At 42.5% G+C, this 21,592-nt stretch overlaps 1 protein-coding gene across 5 annotated transcripts in view; it reads left to right on the top strand.

The window, feature by feature from the left end:
• The first annotated feature begins 10,164 nt into the window (after window positions 1-10,164).
• Window positions 10,165-21,592, top strand: part of RAI14 (retinoic acid induced 14) — an 87,051-nt gene continuing 75,623 nt past the window's right edge. For 4 of the 5 annotated variants that reach the window (XM_032096082.1, XM_032096081.1, XM_032096079.1 and 1 more), the window contains exons 1-2: window positions 10,165-10,271; window positions 20,878-20,969. In XM_032096082.1, the coding sequence (XP_031951973.1) occupies window positions 20,934-20,969 (36 nt within the window). In that variant the 5' untranslated portion in view covers window positions 10,165-10,271; window positions 20,878-20,933. Of the gene's footprint in view, window positions 10,272-10,461; window positions 10,558-20,877; window positions 20,970-21,592 lie in introns of those variants that run through there. The other variant, XM_032096076.1, reaches the window with a different exon arrangement.

Raw genomic sequence — 21,592 nt, 5'->3', positions numbered from 1 at the left:
TATAATTTTTCTTACAGAGGTCAGGTAAAAATAATGAAGGCAACATAATTAAGACTTTTTTAAAACAAATTATCTTAGTTCAATTACACCTTTCATGAGGAAAATCACATTCTTCACTAACCTGCTGGACTAGTGAAGCAGAAAACCATTCTTGATGGACAAATGCTTCTTTGGATACCAGGGGTATACAGAATTACGTGCTACTTTGTGGATTAAATTCTGCTAAATACTAATGGCAATCTCACTCTATCATGAACTGAACTAAAACCTAAAGGCCTATTGGCATGGCAAGGATTCAGTTTAATTTGATACAACTCTCATGCATGTGTATCATGCAATCCTTCCTTCTCATGTGCAGAGAGAGGATTTGGAGAGGTATTTGCGATAGTGTACAAGACAAAGAAGGGAATTTCCTGGTTCTGGTTCCTAAACTGGGTTAAAGTAATCACATTTAGAATAAGTCAGGAAGCTTGTACTGTGTCTACATTTACACTGTGATTTGGTGTGGCTACAGAGTTAATCTGCCATCGTGTTGGTCTGACTTGCAGAGCTGCTTTGGTGCATATGAATTATAGAATCACAGAACCAGATGAATTGGAAGGGACCCACAAGGGTCATTGAGTCCAAGTCCTGGCCCTGCACAGGACCATCTCCAAGGGTCACACCTTGTGCCTGAGAGCATTGTCCAAACACTTCTTGCACTCTGTCAGGCTGGTGCTGTGACCACTTCCCTGGGCAGCCTGTGCCAGTGCCCAGGGTGAATGACCTTTTCCTGATACCCAACCTAAACCTCCCCTGACACAACTCCAGGCCATTCCCTTGGGTCCTGTCACTGGTCACCACAGAGAAGAGATCAATTAGATTCGGAAGAAAGTCCATCCCAAATGCCTCTTAAATGTATTCTAACTCCTTGGAGGCATGGAAGGAGGAGAGTAAAGGGGTCTAAATCAGCAATTTGCTCTTTGGATATCTTTGAACTCCTGTTTTAGGGACACTTGGCTCAGGAAACAAGGCCAAGTGTTGTCTGAAGGAAAAACTCCCAACTGGTATTGTGTGACTATGGGCCTTAGACTCAAATGTCTTGCTAAAGCAGGCATAGGCAGTAATTGTCCCTTCTGGGAAGGTATATCTCACTGAGCCCTGCTATTCATTGTGTAATATTCATTCCTCATTCGTGGAAAAAAGGTCTGATTTGACATATTTTGAAGGACAGCATGTGGGACACAGGTTCCTGAAGCTGAGAGCAGAGTCTTGGGAAGGTGTGGTGCTGAGAAAGAAAGGTGAAGGGAAGTTCAAAAGCTGCATGAAAGCTCGGTCAGAAATAAAAGTGAACATGAAATTCAAAGGCAAAGCTGCCATTCCCAAGGGAATTTCTCATTCCGTGATTTACATTAATAAAGACTCTCAGGGCAAAGGGACCTATTTGCTTTCTCCAGAAAATACAGTACTTCAAACAAATCTCTCAAAGCACTGACTGTGTTGAAGGATGAAGTTGGTACTAGAGACTGAGTCTTCATCAGTCTGCCTCTCATTCCAAACAGATACTGCAGCCTTTGGATGATGCATCATCCAGATATAATAATGGTGAATGTGATTCCAATTTCATTCTACATACTTCTTCATGTAAAAACTGGACTTAGAACACTGATATGCAGGATTCTGGAATAAGTAACAAGGCTGAATTTAAGAGTGATTTAATGAAATTGTGAAGTTTTGACCCAAATTGAAATTTCTTGGGTATTTGATGAGACAAGGAGATGTTTCTGAAACTTGATCCAAAAGGCAGAATAGCAGAGGCTAAGACTTTTGCCCAGCAAGAATTAAATTCTGGACAGAGATCAAGTATGGGCCCAGCTAATGACAGAAAATTCAAATATATCCAAATACAGAGATTTTACCATCTCCATTTAAAATATTTGCAAGTAATAACGTTAGTATACTATTTAGCAATCTGGTTTAAATATGGTTCCTCAGGGATAGCTGCCAAGAGTAAATTAAGTGGTGGTGTTTGGAAGGCTCAGTTGATAAAGGAGGGAAGATGACCTACACTTCTTTTAAAATAAAATTATAGAAAATGATGGTTTAAGAAGCATTTTGAGATTTTTTAAGAAGCATGTGCACAAATGCCCTCAAGACTCTTCCTTTCTTTGAATTTTCTGAAGAAAAACCCCTTGGTTTTGCATATGATTGCGGAAAAAAATGCTGAGAAAAGGCTGTAAAATTATTTTAAAGTACTTGGTTTTTATTTCATTCCAACAATCACCAACTATCTAATGTTCATAGAAAAAAACATATACTGTATCCATCTGTCTCCACTCTTCAGCATCCAACTGCAGTTATGATTTTGTTACTCAACCACTTAGAATGGAATTGACAACATCCTTACTGCTAATAAGTATGCACTGTTTATTTGCAAAGATACGTGTTTTCAAATTGCACAATAAAATAAAATGACAAGCAAGTACCCAAGCAAGCAATTCTTTCATAATTACTTTTTGTGCTTTATTTTTACATTTTATTGTAAATGGTTCCATTCCTTCCAGTAATAAGTTCAACCTGAGGCTATGGTTTCTTGGCTTTTCTTTTTAAATGTACTTAAAAATTTATTAAGAAACTGTAAAAATTGATTAATAAACTGTATCCATATCTCTCAGCAATCATATTCTTACTTTCAGGGCATCAGAAGTAGGGGAACTGATTAGAAACAAATGTTCCTTTTCTGTATTTAATGATTCTTATTAATCCTGAAAGCTAACGGCATTGACCGGATTGTCAGCTGGGCTCTCACTGACACAATCTGCAAGAACAGACTTTGGTGCCCAGGGTTAAAACTAACAGGTTCCAGAGTCAGGCTCCATATTTCCTTAGAGGTCAGTGCCACCAGAGGCTTTTGTAAGATCAGATCTCTCTGCATGCGTTGTCATTCTCAAAAAAACCCCCAGGTTTATTCTCATTTCTTGGGCAGCAGTTCAAACTCAACAAACAGTTCTCTCCTCATAAAGAACTGGTAGGAGCAAATTGAAATCTGTATGTTTTGTTTATTGAAAGACAACAGTATGATGATGATGCTGATCCCAATTAGGAGTTGAAGAGCCTTAACTTCTAGGAACTCTGCATACCATCAGTTATAAAAGCCCATGGTTTCACGGTAATTATTAGTGGATTTGGGCACAGCTAGGCAGCTCTCAGCACAAACATGATCTGCCTTAAATGTGAGCACATCTAACCTGGCATCAGATCATCGCATCTACCACATGGTGTTTACACTGATGTGCACAAGGGACCTAGTGGTTCCTAGAAAACAAAGGCTTGTGGTATGTTTGGTGTAATTGGAAAGCAGCAGATGGGTTTGTGTTTCCCTGACTTGGAGAGAAGAGTAAAATTTGGCCTAGACTCAGTCACAGATCCCTGAATCCCCAACTGGTCATGAAGGATGAGTGAGTGTGTGGGAAGGAGAAGGGGGATCACCCTGCTGATGACCACTATTTGACACAACCCTCACAGAGGATGATGTGATCCTGTGGATCATTCCATGGCAGGCAAATGATTTCTTCCCTCAAGACCAGAGGAGCCTGCTAAACAGATGAACTGAAGCTTTTTTGGCATCAGGCAGTGAAGTCCCTGAGACTGAATATTCAAGCAAAGAGTAAGCACACAGTGTAAAACTGTGAGAATAGAGTTCATTGCAGCGATGCATTGTACAGACACATGATATTCCACATGAGAAAAATCCTACTAGACAGAAGAAATCACTTTAAAGAAATCATTTCAAGAAAGCATGAATGATTTCTATTGAGTAGAGTGAATTTATACTCTGGATAATGTGGCTTTGGCGTTTTTTAACTTCGATAATGCCAAAGCCAGACCTCATCACTTCATGAAACTCTGCCCTTGGGTCTATATTTATAAACTTCTAAGAACCATTGTATTCCTCTGTGATGTTTTGGTTTGTCACAGTCTTTAAGGACTAGTACAGCATACCAAAGATTGACTCTCACTCCCTTGTTTGCTACATATTTGGTGCTAATTAGATGCTTCATTTGTACAAGTCCTTAAGAAAAACCTCTCTGCTGGAGCAGGATTACCTAAGATTTACATCTGTCCTTGTGCAAAGTGCAGAAATCTCCAATGTCTCTACACTAAATCGCAGTCTCTTAAACTTGGACCCCATCCCACTTTCCAATGCTCTGATATTTTTTCTTGTGATCCAGGAAAAATGCTGTAGCCATCTCTGAGAAGTAAAAAGGAATGTCTGGCACTCATTTACACCAACCCCAGCAGAGGCAGGGACCTTTGCATGCAAATATGAATGAGACCAAAGTTTGATTGTCATGATACAGTGTAAAGAACCCTTGGATTTTCTTTTCTCTTTTTCTTTTTGTAGAAGTTTTAATATGGTCAGAAACCCTCTGCATCAGAGGAAGCATTAAAAAAAAAAACAAAACAGATGACTGACAAAGTGAGATTTGGTTCCTCTGGAAATGTAAGGAAACTTCTTTTCCAAAACCTGGAAGAGTGTCAACAAAGATAGAATGCATAGAGGATTTTGTACCTCCACAACAAAATCAGCAGCAGAAATTTTGTCGTGGGAATACAGCATGGGACAGAACTGGAGTTTCAGCTTGCTGATGCCAAGTGCATTAAGAAATCCTGTGAGGAGCAAAGACAAAAAATAAGCAGTTTGAAATGCCATTTGCAAGGTGCTTGGCTTCTCTGTAATGCAAATAGTCATATAAAATATGCAGGAATGTGGTTTTTTCAGGTTTGAATGGGAAGAGGAAATTGATTTACAAATTCTGACTGGAATAGGAACCTTAGAGCAAGACTAAAGACAAAGCAACTCCCTGCACTCCTTTCGTGGAGTGTATACGGCAGGTAGCTTCCTCCTTCTGTGGGAACTGCTTTGACTTTTGTGCTATTACAACATAATCAAGGTGCTCAACAGTGTAATTAAATACTAGGAATTTTGCTCTTTAGTGATCCTCAGATTAGTATAATCATCTTCTTGGTCGTTCTTGGGCAACTGGCCTTTCAGGACTTTCAGTGGTGCGCCCTCAAAGGGCCCTTTACATTTGTGGAGGGGTGGAAGTCAGCTCTGCATGAGGTGTGGTCTCCCTGTCTGTGGTAGTCTGGTGGCTTCACACAGGTGTTCCCACCAGGCTTTTGAGAAATCCCAGCCCTCAAGCCTTCAGGGAAGCCTCTAGTTTGTGCAGGGGCTGGGTAGCAGGGGATTTTCTCGTAAGTGATCTTGATTCCCATCTGTATCTGTGGGGCCAAGCAGAGAGAAATCTTCCTCTCTTGAAGAAGAAGAATGGAGAAAACTTGAACAAGCCCGTATGCACAGAATTGCTATGGCCCTGTGCAAGAGAGAGCAAAGTACTCTTGATTCAAGGACAAAGCAGTAGATGCTACACATAAACAGTATTCATGGTATTGAGACCTGAAATACACCCTGTTGGTTCTGGGATAGGCTTTTAACAAAGCTTTGTTCTTTCCCTGCAGAGGTCTTGATATCTGTTTGGTAAGTTGTCTTTCTGCTTCATTAGCTTTTCTATAAGAAGAAATGAAACACCTTTTCCTTTTTAAATTTAAAAAAGCATAGATGCTCTGCCATTTCAGGCACAATTTGTTTGTGTAAAAAAGTATGTAATTTTCTTTTGCTGTTTCCATGGGCTCGTGCTTTTAAAATAATTTCAGAATTAAATATATTATGGAGTAATTCTGAGGCTCTATGGGAAAGCTGCATTAGATCATCAAGCCCACTTCCATGCAACACAAAGCTGAGTTTGTCCCTACAGAGAAGATAAACAAAATTAACTTATTTTACACTGAATGTTGGTGAAGAGGCCAAGAAAATAATTTTCTCCTGGTTAAACCTACATAAATCACTTTCTTATCAAAGACACTAATATGCAAGCACAGATTTCCATAATAATGGGAGAAAAAGAAAGGAAAAAAGAAGACAATTTTTACTCTTTGTACTTAAGAAAGATTGCATTAATTCCTTTTGTATATTCCAGTAGCTACAAACTAAAATGAAAAGTATAACCAGAGGCAGATAATGTCCTTTCTCTCACAGAGAAAGAACAGTAAAATACCTTTCTGTTCCCTCCTAACTGGAACATCCATTCATTCCCACTCAGGTAAAGCTGCTGTTTAGGGCTGGCTCCCCAGGGTTCACCTGATCTCTGCTGCAAAACCACTGAAGGGTTTAGCCACAGTGACACAGACAGCCTGGGCCTCCTCCCTCGGCTCCTGGTTTCTGCTCCTGTGGCAGAAGAGGAATATTCAGATTTAAAGGGCAGCCCAGCCTCACAGCACCACTTGAGGCCATGGCAAATCAGGACCCTGTGGTGCAGGAACAATCACAAAGGCAGAACAACCTGAACTTCAGTGGAGCTTTCTAAGAAATGTCACCTGGGACTGTGAAGAGGTCAAGTTATAAACTGGGGCTCCTTGCAGAAAAGTGTGCAAGGGCGAGTGCAGGTGTAAAAACCATGACAAAAAAGAACGGTTGTTGGAGACAGAGCAAATACATCTTGAAAGAGAAAGTTGAAATAATCTAGATAATTCCCTGCAACTGTTACTGGATTTTTTCCTTCGCTCTTTGAAAGTTCAGTTCAAAGTAAAAGAAGTCCCTAGGTAGGCTTTCCTCTCTCTGAATATTCTGTCTCAGTTAAGAGCCCAGTTTGTGCAGCTCTAGTTGTGAGTTTCTTCAATTTTTAGTATTTTCCTGTGCTGACACTGTCAGCCTCATTGCTGTTGCTATACAAAGAGCATGGAAACAGTAAAGACAAAAAATTCCCAACCAAGTTTTCTAAACATGCCATATTGTGAAGAGGCATCAATCACCTCCTTTCTGTGCTAACAAGCTATTAAAAAAAGAAAGCACTCTGGTGGAAACAGATAAAAATTACATTTTTTAACTCTCTCACTTGTTACCACAGTGATTCTTGCATTTATGGGGGACATCTGCTACAAAGGATGAAAAAAAAATTTTACTGTAGGCAAAGAACAGTCTGGAAACAAAATCATGTCTCAAAATCTAAACTAAACTTTTCTTAAATTGTACTTCAGTGAAAAATAACAGCCAGGATCAGTAAACCAAACTATATTCCAATTGAAAATAATCAGACCAGAACAAGTCCAACAAGGGAGCTGAAAACGCAGCACTTAGAGCTTATAGAATAGGTTTAAGCTGCTTGAAGGATAGCAAGAAATGGTCAGCCATCTCAGGAGTGTGATTTCCTTCGCAAATAATTTCTAGATGGAGATGTAGCCAGTGCTCAGTGTTCTGCTAAAGGCAGTAGCCAGAAGCAGGGAAAAAAAACCAAAACAAACTAGCCAGAAGCAACATAAAAAAATTAACAATGACAAGGTAAGCTAATTAGCAGATGCTATCAAGACAGAGTGATAAGGTGTGATTAAAGACATCTTTAAGCCACTTCCAGGCCTCTCCCCACTGGAGAAGTGGCTAGGAATGCATAGGTGGTTTCATTACATCCTCACTGTGGGCAGCCAATTCCCAGTCAAAACTGAGTGCAACCTCTCACATTTTGCAGGACACTGAGCAGAGGAGGATATTCTCTTCCACTCCCATCCTAACATCATGCCTGCAAAAAGAAATGGAGGGGCACGGGAAGAGTGTCACACAGCCAACATGCTAATATTTAGATTTCGAGAGAAGCTGCTTGTGTAGGATGTACTTTACCCTGCAGATTAGGTTCTCTCCATCTAGCTAACAATTTCTGTTAGCTTATGCTGAGCATTTAATGAAACTCGCAAAGAATTGTGTTTGCCCCAGAGTAGAAGCACAGGTGGAAGAACATGACTATGGCAGAGTACTGTAGCACAATCAGGGTAAAATCTGGAACAGAGCTGAGCTCCCAGCTTTGTCCCCTGCCTGCAGAGGCTCCAGCCACAAAATTACATAGGAGTGTTTTGAATAAAAGGCAGTGCCCGGCCCTTGGAAGGGGACCAAAAAGGGGGCTCAGGAAAGAAGAGAGAGAAGGACAGTCTTCCATGCAAGGAGACTAACCTAGAGGGCAGTCAGGTTCTGAGAGACAGATCAGTTTGGTTTAATGCGTTTAAGCTTGCTGCCACAACAAACCCCAAAGCCTTTACCTTGGTCCACAGGTTATATGATGAACAGTACTTCTCTGGGTAGTGGTATTTTCCACTTCTCAAGATGTATGGTATTTTCCACTTCTCAAGAAGTGAACATTTTATGATACTCTAGACAGAAGGTACTATCTGTTATTCATGTGTCATTTTATACGAACATCCCATGCAAACATACCCAAACTCCATCTTTATTATATACTGGCATTGAGAACAGAAACAAAAATCATACTTGGTCAAACTATGCAAATGCAAGAGATAATGACTAAGTAACATTTTCAGGTCGTGACCACACAGATGTTTGTTGGTGTTGCTATAAGTAGGCAGGAGACTTTCTAACAATACTGTACACATGTATTTGGCTTTAAAAAATAGCAGGAATTCAAGATAACTCAATAATAAATGGAACAGGTTTTCTAGCTGATGAACTAGCATTACAGGGAAAGTTTGCTTTTCCTGTTTTTATTGGTTTTGCGCAAATTAAATTCTCATCATTAACTATATTAGGTCAACATTTTCGGGTGTGTCTTTTTAACAGGGAAAAAAAAAAGAGAGAAAATACTGCTGGCACAATGATGGCTGTTCTCAGATGTAAAACACATGCAGAACAAATTGACCAAGGTAAGCGCTGCAGATTACAGAGGAAAGTATACTTTTGGTGATAATAATCAAGTGTATTTGTTTAATAACAATACTTGCCACTATTACAATAATGACCTAAAGTTTTGAAGTGCTCATTTCCTCCCTGTACTGTTTGCCACTTCAGAAGGTGTGGATACTGTTGAGAACAGAGAAGATAAGAGCGATCATAGAGATTAAAGGAGAACTTCTCAGTTGAGGAGCCCAGTTGTGGTCAGTGGGGCTGGTAGATGAGAAGCAGCTCTGGCAGGACTCTTGTGGTGGGATGGTACACAGAGACTCACTTAACAGGTTAACTCATCGACAAAATGTGCAAGGTCTTGCATAGGTGATCTTTTTGGTGAGATTTCAAGGTTGTTTGCCATTGGCTTGACAGAAGAGAAAGGGCGCTCCAGAGGTTCAACTTTGAGAAGAAGGGTTTGGCCTACAGGAAAGAGACTCCTAAAGCATATCCAGTGAATCAGAACATTGGTACTTCTATAAAGCCCACTTGTGATTCTCTGATCTCTAAGCTCATATGTAGCCAAACACTACACCAGTCATTAATTTGGATCCTGAACAAAAAGTGGCCACTTCTCTTTCTTCTCAAACAATCCTTCCTACCTATAGGTCTGACAAAGAGGCATTTGACACACAGGGAAGCTTTGGAGAGAACCAAAATGCAGAACTTCCGTCATGTGCTGAAGCAGTTGTGCTTCTTTAAGAACTTGACATATGTTTGGCCCCTGCCCCTGTGCCCAGCTTTCTCCTAAGGAGATCTGAAGGCATCCAGAGATGGCAGTGGATTGGCACCCACCTTCAACCTGAAGGAGACTAAGGGGAGACTTCACCGCAGTCTGTAACTTTTTCATGACGGGAAGAGGAGGGGCAGACACTGATCTCTTCTCTGGGGTGATCAGTGACAGGGTCTGAGGGAATGGCCTGAAGGTGTGTCAGGAGAGGGTTAGCTTGGATATCGGGAAGAGGTCTTTCACCCAGGGGGTGCTTGGGCACTGGAAGAGGCTCCCCAGATAAGTGGTCACAGCTCCAAGCCTGACAGAGTTCAAGAAGCGTTTGGACAATGCTCTCAGGCACATTGTGTGATTCTTGGGGTGTCCTGTGCACAGCCACAAGTCGGACTTTGATGATCCTTGTGGGGCCCTTCCAATTCCGCTTATTCAGAGATTCTGTGATTCCCTCTTCACACTCACGCACCCGGCCCTCAGCCAGCAGGGTGGTCTCCCCCCAGCGTCCCCCACCGAGACCCGCTCCCTCCCTCCCTTCCCCCTCCGCAGCCCCTCCCCGGGCGGGGCGGGGCCGAGCCCCCTCCCCGCCCGCCGCTGCCCGCGGGGGGCCGCAGCCCCGCCGTCACGTGGCCGCCGTGTCACGCCCGCCCCTCCGCCCCATCCCGCCCCCGAGTGTCCCGGGGCGCTCGGCGCCGCCGCTCCGCCCTTCGGCAGCGCCGCGGATCGCTCGGTGCGCGGCTCCCGGCGCTCCGGCACCGGCGTAGCGGGACGCGGGCGCTCCGTGAGGTGAGGGCGCGGCGCGGCTCGGGCGGCGGGCGCGGGTCCGGGCGCGGGTCCGTGCGCGCTCGGCGGCGGCGGGCGCGGTGAATGGGGCTTTGTGTGCGGCGCCCACCTGCTCCCGCCTCCGCCGCCCGGCGCGGGGGGCTCCGGGCTCTTCCGCGGCGCAGCCCCAGCGGGGAAACCTCTGCGGGGCGCAACACGAGGGAACTTCTCCCTTCTCTTCGCCGGGCGCTGCCGGAGAGACCCGTTTGCCTGGTGTGGGGGAGCGGGGGACACCGGGGGGACCCAGCCTGTGAGTTGCTGCCGCTTGACTGTTTATTTCCATTTACTCTATAGTTTATGTTTTGGTTGCTTTGTTTTGTTTTGTTCTCCTCTCAAGATGCATGGCGGGGAGTGACAGCTGCCCGCAGGGGTGAGCGATGGCAGCGCCGGCTCACCGCCCCGCACCCCTGCCCGCCCGCAGAGGGGTCTCCGCGGGTCCCTCGGCCCCGAGCGGAGCCGCCCGAGCCGCCCCGGGGTCGGGGGTCCCTGGTAGCGCGGGTCCGGCTGAGCCCCGGCGGCGGCAGTGCCGGTCCCGGGGCGCCCTGGTGGGAGTTAGATCCTCCCGCGGGGGGGAACCCTCAGATCCCTCCCTCCGACCAGGAGGGTGGCCCCGGCTGTCCCGGTGCTGTCCGGGGGGTTTGGTTGGACCCCGTGGAGGGCAGAGTCGCTGTCGGTCCCCGCCGGTCCCCCCGCCCCGCTGCCGGCTGCGGATTCCCGTACCCCGCGGGCGGGCCTGGGGCTGCGCCTTCCCACGGCAGCGCGGGCTTAAAAGATCCAGATCTTCTGTTGCTGTTAAAAAGAAAAAAAATTAGTAGTCTGCTTTAGGAGTAGCATTGAGTTTAATCGGGACCCTGTGCTTTTAACTTCCCACAGGGCATGCGAAAGATTTGTCTTCCTCTTGCACAGCATTTGGCAGCACAAGCCTTCTGCAGTCTGCTGTTGCCACTTGTGACATTCTTAACTTTCTCCTTGTGAAAAGAGTAGTTAAAATCTTCTTTAACAGCGTTGCAGAATCTCTAACGAATTCTCCCATTTGCTTCTGTAAGGAGTATGAATGTGCTTACTACTATGAAAAAATTCCAGTCTACTGCTACTTTTGTAGAAGCTGTAGTCTCTTTTTGCCTTTTTCTTTTCTTCTCCTCTACCCTAGCAGGTTGTAGATTAGCTGTGTCATTAAAAGAAAAAATAGATCAGATGCCAAAAATTACACATGCATCATTTTAGAAAGGTTTGCTGGTGTCCACGATTAACTAGGAGTAACTGAATTTAGTAAATATCTGTCAATGACCTGCTTGACTCTTCTCTTGGGACACTCATGGAAAGCTGTCAATGAGATTTTATTTACTATTGGAAGAATTGCATAACAGCCATATGAACCAGAGTGAAAGAGCATTTTGAGTAGAACAACACACCATATGAGCTCAGGGTTCCCTTGATTTGAAGCCAAGCTCAGTGCCAATAAGTCACTGTTCAGTAGCAGACACCCATCTTTCCAGTCTCTAAAAATATTGTCCCTTTGCATTTCTCCTCCCCTTCCAAGAGTGCATGTGCTAGCAAAGCAATAAAATGCTACTTCCTCCTCTCTGCTTCCCTGAACCAAGAGAGAGATGGATAACATCAGGTGAAGAAGAGACTAGATGGGAGGCTGCTCATCTCATGAAGTGATGTAAGCACTTCATCACTCACTTGCCTCATCTCCTTTTTTTTTTTCCTTTCTGTTCTTTCTGTTCAGTTTTCCTTCTCCCCCTCTCTGATGAGAACCTCATGCCTTTTTTGAGGGAGAAGCTGTGACTGGAGAAACATGAAAGCTAGTTCTTGTGTAAGATGGTGGTAATTTCTAAATCCTGCTGCAACAATACCCTAATCACATTCCTTTGGGAAGCTGATTGTGAGCTAGTTCTTTTTGCACAGGGATAATGTTTGAAACAAGTATAGAGGAAAAAAAAAAAACAAGGGAAACCAGAACAAATAAATTCAAATCTTTAGTGCCTTGCTTAATGGCAGACATAGAAGAATACTAAAACTTCCAAGGTAGAAGCGTGTCAATCCATACCATCTTCTGGGGTTATAGATTTGAGCAGCTGGCTCCTGCTGTGTGTCTACCTCTTGCATATCTGAGAAGCCTGCTCACTTCCCAGCATTTTTTGGAGCTGCTGTCTAGGTGCCTGTGGATGCATGCAGGTGATAGCTGTATTTGATGTAGCTTGGGCTTTGCTTTCAGAGTTGTCAGTCCTGGCTACTCTTTACATTTAGAGTCTCCTGGTCATGGGCTTTTAGGGTTCAGAGGTTTTAGGGTTCAGAGGAAGTAGTGCAAATAAGTGTAATTCTGGTAATATGTTAGAGCAGAGATTGTCTCTATCCAGCCGCCAGAGACATTCAAGTCTGGTGAACTCTGGGAGCAACTGAAGCTCTCCACTGGCACTTTGGGCTAACTAACAGTCCAGGTACTTGCCAAGGACTACTGGAGTGGAAGAACACAGCAGTGAAAGAAAGCATCCTTCCTCTGTGTTAGGGTCCAGAACAAGATGGCCAGTAGCACCTGGAGGTGATGGTAATTGTCTGTGTGCTGAACTTGAGATGGTCTCATCTGAGGGAGAGCCATGTGGTTAGTGCATTTTCCTGGGAAGTTTTAAGTCTTGACAAGTCCTTCCTCTGCAGGCAGAACTTGCATTTTAGATGAATGCTGTAGTAATTTATGTATATTTTCTAAAGCTGTCATAGTCTTCTTTTGGCTTTCTGCTTGGAAGCCATTGCTTGTACTTAAAATACTGTAAAACAAGACATGTCTTTTTTTTTTTTCCTCCCACATGAATCTGTTGGGGGAATGGGTAGAGGAGAGAGAAAGCCAGATTTGTTCAGTCATTATAAAAGGAAAAGAATTTGTATGCTGGTCTGCTTGTGACTCTGTAACTTCAGTAGCTGAGGATGTTCCATTTCTTTTCTCATAACTCTGAGAGGCAGGGAGCTACTGTTAGTTCTTGCAGATGTCTGACTTCCCAAAGGCACTTTGGAACACCCTGAAATATCTCTGCAGAGTTTTGACACTCGAGTACTTTCTGAGGACCTTGTTTACAACTAGTTGCCTGAGACACCAACATGTTAACTCTAAGGGATATATGAAGATTCATAAGCCCGTGAAGGATGGAAGAAGTATCTTAAACACTGTATCTTCTTCTGCAATATTTATTGAGCACCTGGTGCTGCTGATATAGAATACAAATTTCAAGAACCTGAATAAAATCAGATAAAAATCACTTGACTATCCTAAGATCTCAGAATCAGAGAATGGCTGGGGTTTGAAGGAACCTCTGGAGATCATCTAGTCCAACCCCTCTGCCAAAGCAGGTTCAGCTAGAGCACGTTGCACAAGATCATGATCAGGAAGGTTTTGAATATTTCTGGAAAAGGAGATTCCACAACCTCTCTGGGCAGCCTGTTCCAGTGCTGTCACCCTCAAAGTAAAGAAGTTCTTCCTCATATTCAGACAGAACTTCCCGTGTTTCAGTTTATGCTTGTTGCCCCTTGTCCTGTCACTGGGTACCCCTGAAAAGTGTCTGACCCCATCCTCCTGACACACAGCCTTAAGGTATTTGTAAGCATTGTTAAGATCCCCTCTCAGTTGTCTCTTCTCCAGGCTAAACAAACTGAGCTCTCTTAGCCTATCGTCATGAGAGAGATGCTTCAGTTCCCCAGCCATCTGTGTCCCTCCACTGGACCCTCTCCAGAAATTCCTTGCTTTTCTTGAACTAGACATTCTGGAACTGGACACAGCACTCCAGATATGGCCTCACCAGAACAGAGCAGAGAGGGAGGATAACCTCCTTCAGCGTGCTGTCCACACTGTTCCTAAGCACCCCAGGATACCATTGGACTTCCTCACCACAAGGACATACTCCTTGCTCATGGTTAACTTGTCCACCAGGACTCCCAGGTCCTTCTGGACAGAACTGGATTTCAGCAGGCTAACCCATAACCTGTACTGGTCCATGAGATGTATTCGTCATGAGCTGCAGGACCCCACACTTGTCTTTGTTGACTTCATGAGGTTCTTCTCTGCCCAGCTCTGGCACCTGTCCAGATCTCATTGAATGGCAGCACAGATACCATTCCACAGACATCATCCAGCAAGGTAGAAATATTGATCTTGCTGATGTCCTTTATAGCACTGATAGTCTTCCAGAATAGAAAATACCTGAATTTTTAGTGCTTTTTATTGAAGGATAGAAACACATGAAACTCTCAATTTTTGGGTAATGTTAAAAAAAATGCTCTGTTTTCATCACTTGAAATATTTACCCAAGAACTTGGTAGCTGAATAGAGGAGCTGTGTTATCAGCACAGTCCCTGAAGGTGTTCCTAGATTAAAGGAGTTTCCAGTAGGATACCCTTCCAAGGTGTTTATGAGAGTGGGGCTTGTCAAGTGTCTTAGGTAAATTGCTTTGATATTCCTATCTTTCTAACTCCAGCCCTAGTGGATGACTGCTCTGCTTTAGGCTGTTCCAGAATTAATCCATAAAGTCATGGATATGTCTCTTCACAGATTTAATGTTGCAACCGTTCAGTTTGTTGTGTTTGATGATTCTGAAGAACATCGAGTTGAATGGTTGATAACAGAATACTAGGAAGGGAGGAAGTATAAACAAGTACTAGGTGTTGTTATCTGTGTGGGTTTCTCATTTAAGAACTGAAATTTCAGAAGTGGGACTCTAAGGCGTTTTCCTCTCTTGCTAATTGTAGCTAGATGATTTATTTCCAATCTTGTCTAGTTGAACTGAATATTGAACATGGAAGTGTCTGTGGAACTGCAATGTGTTTTATGTATGATCAAACTAAAGAAGATGGTCTCAAAATTGAGGGCCATGCAAGGGGGGTGTGTGTGTGTGGGTGTGTGTGTGTGTGTTTGGTTTAGAGACAGGGAAATTGAAGGCAGAGAAGGAGCAGCAGTATGTCCCAGTTCATGCAACAAGTCCTGTCTCTTTTGTTGTGCTCTTCATTGGCCTGGGTGTGTGTTGATAGACACTTCCAGACAAAAGAACTGGAGTGGGACTGGAATAAAGTTGTATGTAAGGAGCAAATGGCAAATTTGCCCGGACTTTCTAAGTCCTGTCTAATATGCCAAGTAAACAAATCAGGGTGATGTCACATTTTGATTTTTCTCTTAAGCTGCTCCTGTAATTCACTGTGTGTAAGGCCTTGTTGATGCTAGCTTTCTTCTGGCTGCCTAGAACTGCATTTGAATACACTATTTAAACAAACTGCACGTATCTCCAGATCAACCATCTTGCCTGGGTATGTATTGGCTGTATGTATCCTCAGAGGCTGGTACTGCTTCACCTGAATCCATTGAAAGGAAATTTAACATTTGCAAGTTCCAAATATCAAAGGAAGTGTAAGAGTAAAGAGTTGATACAAAGTATATCACAGAGAGGAGTGATAGCTGTAGACTTGTTAGTGTTGCAATGTCTCTGGCGCTCTAACTTCTGGGCTCAGACGCTTAAATTTGTACAGTTCAGCACATCCTTGCCAGTGATTTGTGAGCATATAGAGGGAATGCACTAAGTTACCCAAGGCCCTTGCTATCTCTGATGTCTGATTCTGTTTAGAGTGGGATTAACTGTATATAAATCACTCCCACTCTTGTGTAGTGCTTGGGCTTCTCGGTGCATTTTTCACTGCATTTTCATTAGTAAGTAATAGTAGATTAACCAAGCCAAGAATTATTTGTCTTTATAGGTAACACTGAGTTTATAAAATTCTGTTTCATTTGACTTTCCCTATGATAGGAGGGTGGGTTACTCAAGATGGAAAAACTGAGCTGTGCTGATGAAGAGTGGGGAAATATTCCTGTAGCTTTTGGTCGCATCATACATGCTTCTCTGATTTGGCCTGAGAAGTGGAACAATATGCTCAGCTGGATGGAAATAGGAAGTAGTCAGGGGAGGTGGAGTGTTGGGTGGATTTTTTTTTAGGACAGAGTGGACTTGCTGCATTTATGTTGGAGCAGCCAAAGAGGCTGAGCAATGGCTAATGCCTCCAGGCAGTACTGTGACTCTGGCAGTGTTGAAGAGAAGCTTGAGCTGGAGCACATTCTTGATATTGGAGGGTAGGTCAGGGAAGCTCAGGGATGGGAAGCATTTATGATGTTGGATACTGAAGGTGATCAGCAGAAGGGATGCATTAGTGTTGACGCCTCTGGCTGCTTCCCAGTGCTGGCTGCTGCTGGGCTGTGCTTCTGGGTCAGAACTGGGCTTGTGATTTAGAAAGTGATCACCCAGAGGATAACTGATGGTGTGCTTTGGGGGAAGATGCTGCTGGGGCCCCTTATTTTCCCCATGAGAGTAGGTGTAGTCACACAAAGGAGGTTGTAAGTGTATAGCAGCAGTAGTACTCTTCCACACTCCAGACCCGTTTTTCATTTCCCCCACACCTCTGTGTGTGTTGCCAGATCTTGCGTAGAGTCTGTAAATCTTTCCTGTAATCTTTCAAGGTTAAAGAAGTTTTTTTGAAGTGTTTTTGGGAGGGGAAGGGGAAATTAGTTGATATTAGTCATGCTTTGCTGTGAAAGAGCTCTGTGTGAGATGGAGTCTTCTCAGGGTGTTCTGAAAGAGGTGCAAGATTTTTGACACCTAAATTAATTGAATTCAGCACTTACCAGTGAGGAGTGACTCATTAGCATGAACACTGTGCATAATACACGGTTTTACTGTAAACTTCCAGTTTTACTTAGGGAAAATAAGGCTTTTCCTTGTTGCATCACTGGATCTTTGGCTCCTTCAAGGAGTTAATTGTAACATTGTTTGAAAGGCCTTGCTCTGGTTTTAATGCAATTGAATGAAAGGGGGAAAAAAATGTCATTATTTTTGTTTACTGTGGTTTGCACAAATCTCACTATAAATCAGTGGGGAAGATTATCCTAATCTGTTTCCTACATTTAAACCTAAAGATTGCATTGTGTATTAAAACACAGTTGCAATGAAATTATTGAGGCCAAAGATTACCACCACTTCAATGTCTCTTGTTTCAGCTAGATAGGTTTACCACTGACCTAAAGCTGTTTTTTGTGGCTTGTATTCCTCAAGGCTGTTTCTTGACATTAAACTAAAGGAAGATGAGATAGAGGAGTAGATATTTAATTTTGGAGCTAATGGTTAAAAGCACGTGATCAGCATTAGCTGTTGAGAATCCCCGGAGTTAAGCACTTATCTGCTGCTAAGTTGCTGCAGCTATAAAATGACAGTGTTCGGTATTTATTACACATTCGTTCTGAAAGTGGAGAAATGCCTCTGTTAGTAGAGATTGCTTCTTGTTAATACCTGTGATTCATTGCAGAAATATTGTTTTGAAGTGTCTTGATGCTCTCTAGTGAATTTCTAGTAGTCACTTCCTATCTTGTAAAACAGGAGAGTATTAATGGCGCTTCCTTTATCCCCCCTCGGGCAAATGAACAGTTGTCATAAAGCTCTGCCGAATCAGGATGCTGACCTCTTTTTGCATCAATTCCAATAATTACACCCTTTGAGAGGGGACTTCCTCTTTAAACAGTGACAAGAAAATGCAGCCCTCACCACTTCATGCATTTTTATCTCTACAGTTGAAGGGTTATGGGCATTATGATGCACAAACTGTAATCTTAATGTTTATGTTTAACTATATCTTATGGAAAAAATACAGATGTGAAAAACACACTAAGCTTGGGAATGCTGTTTTTGAATGCTTGAGCATGCTTTTTTAATTACGCTGAGGATTTGAGTTTCACATTCAATGTATAAAATGCACTTATGCAGGAGGTGAAGTATGTGGTGGGAAAAACACGTCTTCTGACAGAAACACTTCTTCCTTTCTCTCAAGAGAGAGAGTAACATACTATGAGTGCTTGCAAAACTTGTTAATTAGACTTTGCTACAGGTTCCTCAGAGAAGAGAGTCCAGCTTTGCAGCTGCTGCATGTGTGTACCTACAAGGAGTTTTCATCTCTCCCACAGCCTTGTAATTGAGCACTTTGTCTTCCTTGGGAGCTATAATAAATCTTTTGTCCATAGGAGCCAAAAATGCTGAGGGAGTGGGAAGGGGGAAGGACAGCCTACAGCAGACAATTCTTTGGCAATCTGTATGTGAGGAAAGATTTCTTGTTTTTAATTCCCTGTGCACAGGATTTATTTATACTTCATTAACTGGTCCAATTAAACATTTCACTTCTTTTAGTCAAAGTATATTTAAGTTATAAAACACAAAATTCTGTTAAGTTTTGGATTTTGTGGGATATTGTGTTATGTTTCACATCTTTAAACTTTCTTTACATTGTTGTTTTTTTTTTTTTTCTCTTAGCAGTTTGTGGTTTGTTTGGTTTGGTTTGATTTGGGCTTTTTGCTGGTGTGCTATGTAAAGAAAGCCAGGTAGATAACGGTATTTGTCTTGTCTGTACCTTGGCATTTCTGGTCTTTGCCGTTCTCATCATTCTTGGTGTTACCAGATGATGATTTGGGAGATTACTGGGCTCTTGTTGAGGTTCAGGCTCCTTTCCAATGCAGGTTATGACAGCTGATTTGCAATTTAAACACTTTCTCCAAAGTTTGGGTAGGTGTAGCAGAAACAAAGTGGTATGCTTCTCTCAGAGCAATCAGAAATAATTCCTTCCTTTTGATTGTTCGGTTATAATTTTTTTAATTTACTTTTTTTACTATTTTACAAATATTCCATTCCACCCAGGAAAAAGCTAAGAAATTTTCACCTACGTCAGGGAGTGACAAGGTTCTGCAAAATCTACTTTCCTTTTTTCTTTTTGCTTGCTAAAGAATTAAACAAAATGCCACAAGCCCATTTTCCTTGTGATTAAACGCAAGAATTTTGAATGAAACCCCTTTTTCATATACCTGGAAGCAGTCAGGGACCTGACATGGCTTGAAAATGACTGCTTAATTAGACTTAGAGTAATTTAATTCAATTTAATGATTTTTAAACAACCTACAGAATAACTCCATCCAGATTACCTACTGCTACCTACTGGAGGGATTTGGCCTGTGGGAAATGTGTTTGTGTGTATATAGAGTATGGGATTTTTTTGTTTGTTTGGGTTTTTTTTTTTTGAAGAAATGTACTTGAGTTTGTCTTAAATGGGTGCCAGATAAATATGGGTTTGAACTAAGTAACATGTTTACTTAGCACTGTTTGCTATTCCTGAATGGTAGTTAGGGTTGTATTTTGTGGAAGCAATCATTCTACTAACGGTATACTGTGTAGTTGGATTTATAAAACTCATAGGAGAGTGATCATGTAGAACATAGCAACTTGCCCTATAATAATGAGATGTACTTTTATGAAACAACTGAATCGCCCTTAGGTTATCAAACTGTAATCTGCTGTTTCTGAAGAGTGATGTGAAACATAGTGACCCTGCATGACCTATTTGAATTTATGCTCCAGTCCTCATTTCAGTTATTTATTTGTCTGACTAGACTTGTAAAACTTTTTCTACTTTTTTTTCTAGGGTGGAGGGAGGAAGTTTATACAGCTGAACATCCTTAATTTTAAACTGTTTCTTCAGAAAGAATTTGTATAGCAGCTAAAACTTGTAGATGAAACCAGCTAACTATCTCAGTAAGCATACTGTAGAACTAGAAATGTGGAACATTTTTACTTAGGTGCATTTCCCAATCCAGACGTTGGTCTCTCATTAAGATTTTCTACTGTGCTCGAGGAAAAAGCACATTGCCGTGCTATTTTAGTATTCTGTTACCTGTTATGTTTGCCCTGGATTGGCAACCTGTGGTATCACTGAAGCTTTCTGTAGGAAACTTTTCTCCAGACACTCACTTTCCTCTGTGAGAGTTTGCAGCTTGTCTGTTGCATTAGTTTTATATGTTTGTTCAACTGCTGCTTTCCTTCATGTGAAAGGGAGGAAGGGGGAACATGGCTGTGATAGTGCCCTGCCAAGTACAAGCAGCTATGGCTCTTAAGAATACACGTACAGTCCCTTATGGGGAAGAATCCAAAACAATTCTTCCAGCAATAACCTCTGTCTTGCTCAGGCAATTCTGTCTGCTGTGTTATGTTGAGCTGTCCTAGTACGTGTCCTGCATGGTTTAAGTACAATTTTGAATTTGGTTAGTGGTTAGACTTGTGCATATGATAGTGTTGGTATCTCCTACCCAGTGCAGACCCCTGGTGATAGGATGGTGAAGTTTTAATGAATACTTGGCTTGCTTAATTATGATTTTGCCACTTTACAAATGGCTGTCGTGATGATAATATTAAAATAGGCAGTGGTCAGGGAAATCTGCTCATGTATGAACAAGTTGGTGATCTAATTATGTGGAGATGTATTTAGTACAACAGGATACACAACTGAGTTTTTGGTAAATGTTTGTTCTGTTCTTCATTGGTCAGATTTAGGCTTACTTCTAAGTTTAGAGAAACAGTTAGAAAGTTTCCCTTCGGTGACTGTTAATCTTTTTTAGAGCTTGAGGGCTAAATCCTCAAAGGGTGATAGAGATATGTAAATTCAATTCTGACCTGCCTGCCAATGAACTGAATAGTATCAAGTTGGAATCTTTCTTTCTTTCTTTTTTGTTTAGATATTGAAGAAGAGTAAAAAGCTCCTCAAAGGTTTGGAAGGTTGAATGTGATCAGCATGAAGAGCTTAAAAGCAAAGTTCAGGAAGAGTGACGTAAGTATTTCTGCTCAGTTTGACTGCTGGTTTTCATGCTGGAAACAAGTTCTTCACTCCCACCTTGATAAGCTTGCAGGTTAATGAATTACAGAGAAGAAAACCTTTTTGCAAACACAAAGGCAACAGCTGAGTACAGTATGGAGTAGGCTGTTTCTATTTGTAGAGCCATTATCTGTTATGCAAAGTAACAGTATTTTGCTACCTTGGTCCCATAGCTGAATCATGCACACGTCTGTGGGGTCTGCAGAACTTCTGTTGGATTGTGCTGGTGTCCAAATTGGAACTTTGTTCCAGGTTTAGGATTAAGCCTAGTAAGGACTTTACTACCCAATCATATTTCTGTCTAAGCCTAGTGCTGTTCTTATCAGTGTGGTGTTTGAGCACTTAATGTACTGTCTCCCCAGTCTGTGGCAGGGTTTCTTTGTCAGCAAGAATACAGGAACCAGCTGAGCAATTAGGGCAGCTGTGGTTTATCAGTTCTAGTATGACAGGAGGGGTGGATTTGAGGCTGGAGCAGTGAGGAAGGAAGACATAAATATGGAGGTTCTCAGGAGAATCTTCAGAACAGCATTTAGAGAGACATTAGGCTGCACATCATCTTGCTTGTAGTAGATGTATCA

This window comes from Corvus moneduloides, chromosome Z, assembly GCF_009650955.1.
Source record: "Corvus moneduloides isolate bCorMon1 chromosome Z, bCorMon1.pri, whole genome shotgun sequence".
NCBI classification, from domain to species: Eukaryota; Metazoa; Chordata; class Aves; order Passeriformes; family Corvidae; genus Corvus; species Corvus moneduloides.
This window is presented reverse-complemented; position numbering and strand designations above follow the sequence as displayed.